This window comes from Oncorhynchus mykiss, chromosome 24 (assembly GCF_013265735.2).
Source record: "Oncorhynchus mykiss isolate Arlee chromosome 24, USDA_OmykA_1.1, whole genome shotgun sequence".
In the NCBI taxonomy this organism is placed as follows: Eukaryota; Metazoa; Chordata; class Actinopteri; order Salmoniformes; family Salmonidae; genus Oncorhynchus; species Oncorhynchus mykiss.
In genome coordinates, this window is record NC_048588.1 from 25,671,843 (window position 1) to 25,679,596 (window position 7,754).

Genomic DNA, 7,754 nt, shown 5'->3' on the forward strand with positions numbered 1-7,754 from the left:
GCTCTAGATATAAGCCCTCTTTAGATGTATTTTCAAATGGCAGTTGAACTGCAGGGCTGCTAGGTCATATAGTGGATCAATGCCTCTACAAGTGGTGAGAACAGGAAGAATGATGATTATCCTGATTAGAGAAAGGGTAACCTGCAGAAGTTATAATAACTGGTTACTGTTTAATGTTATTCTGGTAGTTTGAGATACGTATTGAAAAATACATATATGCCAAGATTATGTTCAGAACAGGATGCAATGTTGGTGCGGTGCTTATCTGAATTGTGGCAGTAGACGCTAACATAAAATATAGTTTTGTACAGTTTAATTATTAATCATTCAGTGTATAGGTGTTGATGTCAAACCTTTCCTATCTGGTGGAATACCTTCCACAGATGTTACCTTACATTTCTTTTAATATGGCACCTGTGATGCTTCTTTACTCACATTCTCATCTCCAGTCGGCTGATGTGGTTATGTGATCAGTGGTATTTCTCTGTGAAGCAATACGGCATTAATATCTCCATTTCATCCCAGATGCTCAGGCAGGCAGGCACTACCGAATTACACTGTCACAGCAGCAAATGGAGAATGCAATATCAACTTTCACTCACAGCCTGCTTGTCTTGCATGAATGTTCTGCAGCGTGATGGAAACATAACAGAGGATGAGCGGCAGAGGAAAAAAGGAAAAGAGGCCTCATTCTAGAATATAGAGTTACTTTACCTATCACTCACAATGCTAATTGATCATCATATCATATCAACAGGGGTGGCCTGTCGTAAGTCTGAAAACAGACTGCAGCGTAACCAGTTGGACGTACAGTGCATGTATGTGCACACACAATATACATTTACAGCCTTATGCAGAACATCAATCTAACAAGTTTCCAGCCCAAAAATGTACAATAACTTGGACTCCTACACACCACCACACAAAACCCTGCAGTCAAGACGGACGGTCGTGAAAGCTGCCCAGGCACACCCATAACAAGTAGTCTTTCTTGTTAATCCACATTGTTCAGAAAGTCTGGACTGAGGAGTATGTCTTGTGTTGGACAGATACTGAAAGTCCCCTTTTTAGTCAGTGGAGGTGGATGATTGGTTCCATCTAGGTGAAGAGTGTGGTTGAAGCCATGCTGCAGAGGCCTACTGTGGATTCAATGGTACTTGTGTAGGCTTCTCTTTTCCTGGTGCCCGTGTTCCACCAGGTGCATCTGCCTGCTGTTCTGCCAGCATGTCTGTCAGCTTCATGCCCAACACTGGATTCCTGGTCTCTGACGCCACCTGCAGGCCAAGCGGCAAAAGTGCAGCCAGTCAGTTTAACAGAAGGTCTCATGATTGTAAGTGATTAGTACATATCTGTCTATACAGTATTTGGGAAAAGGGCAGCCAGCATTACAATTAATAAGTTGTATCATTTGAACAGTCTACTCACCGCAGGAATACCCCTCCTCCTCAACCCCAAGTCCTCAGCAAGGAGAGCCTTCCCAGTCTCCTCAAACAGGGACTGTTTCTCCAGCTCTCCCTGGCTCTCGAACTCTGTGTACTTCTCCACAAACCTACAAAAAGGAAGAAAAAAAAGAGAAACAAAAACACACGTACTTGTGTGTGTGTGTGTATCATATATATATATATATATATATAATTAATCACATTGTTGGTTTGTTAAGTTTTGGGATTCCACATGTCTGTAATGCTGGATCCTAACTACTGCAATTCTATTCTTATGAATTGCAGTAGTTAGGATCCAGCATTACAGACATGTGGAATACCCAAAACTTAACAAACCAACAATGTGATTACTTGTGAAAATTTGCCCATACCTTTGGCATGTTGAAACAAAGCTGGATTTGGAGAGATCAAAAGCTCTGGGCCCTGTTCCACACCCCTCATAAAATTTCCTGGAAGAGAGACTGGTGCTGATCAACAAATTGACATGTCCATTCCTAACAGCTTTTGAATGACAGTAAAAAGTTTAAGGCAAATCGTTTAACTAGCTTACGCTCTGTTTTCATCCTCTCTGTAGAAGATGTCTGGCACAGCCTCTTCTTTCTTCCCATATCTCTTGGCCACTGGTCTGACATAAAGTGGGTCCTTCATGGGTGGAAAGGTCTTGTATACATCATACCAAATGGGCTTGTCAGACTGTTTGACAACTCCAGATCGCATAAGATCTCTGACTCTGAAAAAGAAACCAGTGAGCAATTAGCAAAAATGTAAACAATAGAGCAAATGCATCCCATGCACTCTCAATGTCTCAATTGCAAAGAGCTAGCTAACGTTAGCATTTATTTATGTTATGCTGAACCATAGGCTAGATAACATTGGCTACAAGTAGCAGAAAAGTCACTCAACCATCAAAGAAAATTGTTTCTACCGAACATTAGCTAGATAGCAAACTCTAAAGGGTCTACAAAACTAGATAGCATCCTCCAGTAACCTTGACAACAAAATGATGCTAGCTAACATTAGCAGCATGACATTTGAACCTACCGCGTGAACACGGTCCCGAATTTTTCAAGTCGACTTCCAGCCATAATGGACTTGAATTTAACTACACTATGCGTGTAAAATGCAGCTAGGTATTTATACAGTAAACTCAAAGATCATAGTTAGCAACCACCAACAACAGAGCCTATTTTCACCAGCATGGACGACCACCACCTCCGCATGTAGTTTCTGCAGGGACAAACTGCACCGAAAGCGCACTGTAAAAACATGGGCCGGGTTCCAGATCGTCTGCATTTTAAGCGCTGCGGTCACTGGCACTGAACAAGAGGCTTTCAATGAGGCATCAACGACAATCCGTGGCAACCCGTCATTCAGGGCAGGTGGAGCCCCACCTGTTTAGCAAAATTATTATGCCCGTTTTGCATGTTATTTTGGCATTAATACGTGTCACATATCAGTTTGCAAAAAAATATTGTTTATAAAGTCGCATTGAAACAGGGTCTCTTTTTTGCTTTCTTGAGTAAGACAGATCCAAAATGCAGGTGTTTTAGCCCAGCTCAGTGCTTTCTGTAGAGATGGGGCGGCCAGCAGAAAATAGTGTTGGGGTTGGTAATGGTCTCTAGTTGTGCTGTGATTGCCTCAGTGTTCTGTCACTCATGGGGACACTAGTCACTGCAAAATCTACTGTACAAGGAGAGCTCGAAAACTCAAGCCCCATGGGTGCTGCCATATAGTTACATTAGAAGTGCCCATCCAAGAAGGGTCAAGGTCATTGGCAAGAGAATAAATTGAAATCATGTTATATCTTGATTGGACTGATCATGTCAACATCATACTTTCAAAATCTTAGCTAGCAAGAAAGCTGTCTTCATCATGAATCAAGTCGGCAATCTACTGGCAAATCATTTTCAATCCTTGTGAAGAGAAATTATGAAAATAGATGACAGATAAAACGTATCGGTGCTCATCGGCCATTGGACATAAACATTACACAACAAGTTGGAAATCTCAAATTCAACAATGAGTGATTTTGAAGGAATCAGTGGCTAACTGCAACCACTAGCCTGCTATTCAGTGGAGTGGGTGTGTGGTCCAAGTCTATATTTAAGGGTCTCTTTTCCAAGCTTAAATGGATAAACATTCAACATTGGCCATGCTTTCAATCCAGCATGACTTTTGCCACGTTCAAAACAACTTAGAACGGGGAAATATCAGACTTCAGTGAGGTCAAGACAACTGGGAACTCTGAAAAAAACAAGCTCCGACCGGGCAAATACGTTTTGAACGGTCATCCAACTTGGAATTCCAAGTCGGGAACCTGGGCCTCTTTCTAGAACTCTGACCTGAAGATCACTGACGTCATGATTCAACCGTGTTTTTTTCAGAGTTCCCAGTTGTCTTGAAAGCACCACAAATCTAGAGAACGCCAGACTTGATGACAGAGTTTGATGACAAAATTTGTCTATGAAGGACTGCCGCACCACATTCCTGTTCAAGTGAACACAGCACAAGGTGAGTACAAAAATGTATTGTATGCTGCTGGATAAATGATGTAATATGACAGGGAGATATGTATACTGTAGCTAAGACAGTAATACGAAGTGTATGTTGTGAAGTAAGCTGTTAGTAGCCCACGTGTTTCGCCCTAATAATTTAGTCCTTTTCCCCCTCATAATTCAGCCTACTGTTCTGACTTGGTGTACAGGGAGTTTTACTGTAAGAATGGCCCATGTTCTGTTTCTGGCACTGTACATTTCAAAAGTGCTGATCAAATAGTTATATTGACTACGTACGTCCTAAGCTCTCTCCTTAGTGTCTTAATGTAAATTACAGATTGCCTCTTATCCGCTCATCGTCCCCTTTTTCCATAGTTTGTACATTTCATTGTCAGTAGAAACCACATTTGCTTAAGCAAGTCAGCCATATCAGCTTTGTTTTTTTAAAGGTAGTAAATGAGGCTGAATGAACTGTTTCGCTGCTAGACAAGGCTCTGCTGATAGTAGCAGTGGTAAGATGTTGGGACTGCTTTTGGGACTGCTGTTGGGACAGCTTAATGTAGGCCCTAACAGTTTGTGGGCACCGTTTGACACCGTTAGAGTACAATTAATGTATTGTTTAGTGTTGTGTTGTGTAGTGGATTTGCTGACATGCATTTAAAAAAAAAAAAGAGTTTGCCCCACCAAGATTTACAGAGCATTCAGAAAATATTCAGACCCTTTGACTTTTTCCACATTTTGTTACGTTACAGCCTCATTCTAACATGTATTAAATCTTCCCACACTACCCCACAATGATAAAGCAAAAACATTTTTTTTTAAACATTTTGATAATTTATATTAACGTTTACATAAGTATTCAGACCCTTTACTCAGTACTTAAATGAAGCACCTTTGGCAGCGAATACAGCCTCGAGTCTTCTTGGGTATGATGCTACAAGTTTGGCACACATGTATTTGGGGAGTTTCTCCCATTCTTCTCTGCAGATTCTCTCAAACTCTGTCTGTTTGGATGGGTGTCAAGAAAATGTTGTTCTCATGTTCATTTTCCAATGCAATTAATACACTCTGTCGGTTTCTAAGATGTTAATACAACATCCTCATCGTCTAACAATGGGTCAAATTACCACCTTCTGAATTCTCAGATGGGTCATGGTGTATTTAGGAACATTGCTCCCACAATAAGAAAGCTCAGACCAATCAGCACTCCTGTAAAGCCCCACCCTTTCCCGGAGAACATATCCTCAGCTAGAGGCTAGCCCACACTTTCACTTCTATGAACAGGGATGACAAGACTGGGTTAGGGAATCTTCGTTAGAGAGAAAACCCCCAAACCTTATTGGTTTCGGTTCTCCTCCTAACACTGTGATTGTTCGACAGTGTCAGTGTGTCTTACCCTCCTGCAATGTGTGATATGCACCCAGGTAGCTCCTTCAGCTATTCTCAGCTATCCTGGCTGTCACCAGGAGTACTTGGCCCCTCCCAACGGGGCTGCTTCCCGTCTATTCTCCTCAGGGACTGGATTGAGTGAATCACCTTCCCCTGTAATTCACTTGTAGTGCATAAAATCTTGGACATACAGGTTCGGTTAACAAACAGTTTCTCATTTGTTCTTCAACTTCTATGCCTACTTGTTAGCTAGATTATTATTATTTTTTCATTCGTTTATTATCCAATAGGCCACAAAGTGTCCTATCCTAGGCCCCCCTAGGCCCTGTCCTATCCTAGGCCACTACTACCCAACAACTACCCTTTGATACCTGGCTCTGCCCAGGTAACAACCTTGCCGCATCTCTAAACAATGACTTAGGTAAGATTAGTAAATGATCCTTATGTCTGACATTATCATGTAGGAACGCCCCTTTCGTTCTCCACATGTCCAATTCTCCCTTGGGCGTCCGTTCATGTCTATCCTGTATCAATTTTCTGTCAAGTGTCTTATCTACTTTAAGAGTTATCTGTGCTGCTTTGTATGTTCTTAGATGTATATGTGCTTGTCTATTTAAACAGTAACCTTTCTCTCCTTTCTTATTTCACAGGCACTAGTCAATGCTACTCTTTCGACCTGATTGTGCAGAATAATTTCTGGGCAATGTTTCCATGTTTAACACCTTAGTTCCTGAAACCAACTAAGCTTTCATTCCCCTTTTTACTCCAAAATGTAAACGTACCATGCACTTCGCTAAATTTATAACGTATGTCAGTCAATCCATAAGAATAATAACATTTCAATGGGCACAATCGTAATTATCTCTTCGTTATTATTTAGAATTCATTAGATGTAGGTAATTGTCTCTTCTATGATTCAGCATTTTGAATACGACTCCATTCCCAATACGTTATTCCAGAGGGCTATTTAGGCAAGACAGCATATTCCAACGACATCGCCCCGCTATTATTTAGAATGGATTGGTCTTTCAATTTAACCTAAACAAGCTATTAAAACGTTCAGTTTCTATCCTAAACAAACACTAACTTACCGTATCTCTCCCGGCAAAACATATCAGCATTTGAATTATAATCAGAATACATTTTAGTCTATTGGTGCCAAGGTTGAGATACGAACCCTAGTCTCCCGAGTTGTAGGCAAAAGTTTTACTGCTGAACCACCAACGCTATTGAAATGATTGAGAAAAAAATAGCCTGTTATTTAACCCTCGACCTGCTGTTTCCCTTGACTATCTACACCTTTCTTTTGACTGTCTCTATATACTTTTACACAAATATAATCTTTATAGAACAAAAGGAACATTTGTTGTGTAACTGGGAGTCTCGTGAGTGAAAACATCCGAAGATCATCAGAGGTAAACGATTAATTTGATTGCTTTTCTGATTTTCGTGACCAAGCTACCTGATGCTAAGTGTACTTAATGTTTTATCGTGCGATCGATACATTTACTCAAACGCTTGGATTGCTTTCGCTGTAAAGCATAATTTCAAAATCTGACACGACAGCTGGATTAACAAAGGGCTAAGCTGTGTTTTCCTATATTGCACTTGTGAGTTCATGAATATAAATATTTATAGTAATATTTATTGAATGTAGCGCTATGCTATTCAGCGATTGTTGATGACACTTATCCCATTAGTGGGATTGCAGCCATAACAAGTTAATGTGTGTTTCTCCTTTCTGGAAACGTTATCTATAGAGTTGAATGTCGATCGGACATTAGGTCTCACCCGGACAACTACAAGCTATTACCCAGGGGTCGTAAATCCCTAGTTAACCTCCTATTTCATGTTGCGTCAGAGGACTTTTAAAGTTAACATCTCGTATCTCACTCCGCTATATTAGGCTTCCCTCACCTCCTTTTTGAACACTATCCATGTGTTGAATAGGTTTAAGTTATCCTGTCAGTTACTGTTTGTACAAAACAACCGTCCTATCTAACAACACCTATTTAGTATCCCTGCTTAATCTCGGGTATTCGGACCTCTGTTATTAAGTTTAGTTTTATTTATGGCAGTGCACCTTACCTCAGGTCATCGCGGACTTACTTGTTTGCTTGTCTACAAAGTAGAATTCCTGTGTGAATCTGTTTGGCATACTCAAGCTCCTATTATTGATAAATTCTAAGCATTTTAGAACATCAAATCAAAGATATCTTCAATTATTCCCCCCAAATCCGAGAATAAAGACTACTGACCTTGTCTTGCAGACTGGGAAAATCAATGTAGGTTGGATCTCATCACCATCTCTGTCATGTACCAGTTCACCACTGGCCTGAAATAAACCCTCAATTCAGAGCTCAGGTCTTTGTCTTACGGATCCTAGATCACCCGTGCACGGTTTTCAGCAGTTCCTTGGGACGACAGA

The 7,754-nt window shown here is 40.8% G+C and overlaps 1 protein-coding gene across 1 annotated transcript; it reads right to left on the minus strand.

The window, feature by feature from the left end:
- Positions 1–298: 298 nt before the first annotated feature.
- On the minus strand, positions 299–2,718 carry LOC110504068 (28S ribosomal protein S23, mitochondrial). Its single transcript, XM_021582887.2, has 5 exons — positions 2,484–2,718; positions 1,993–2,172; positions 1,814–1,891; positions 1,426–1,549; positions 299–1,274 (listed from the first exon to the last, which is right to left on the minus strand). The coding sequence occupies exons 1-5, from the start codon at positions 2,525–2,527 to the stop codon at positions 1,137–1,139; spliced, it is 564 nt and encodes a 187-aa protein (XP_021438562.2). The 5' UTR covers positions 2,528–2,718; the 3' UTR covers positions 299–1,136.
- Between the last annotated feature and the right edge of the window lie 5,036 nt (positions 2,719–7,754).

Bases quoted from the DNA above. Each gene is read 5' to 3' on its own strand.
- LOC110504068 (XM_021582887.2), bottom strand. From the start codon at position 2,527: ATGGCTGGAAGTCGACTTGAAAAATTCGGGACCGTGTTCACGCG. The intron at 1,550-1,813 runs GTATGGGCAAAT...TCCTTTTTGTAG, and splicing joins TTTGTTTCAACATGCCAAAG to GTTTGTGGAGAAGTACACAG. The intron at 1,275-1,425 runs GTGAGTAGACTG...CTTGGCCTGCAG, and splicing joins GGAGGAGGGGTATTCCTGCG to GTGGCGTCAGAGACCAGGAA.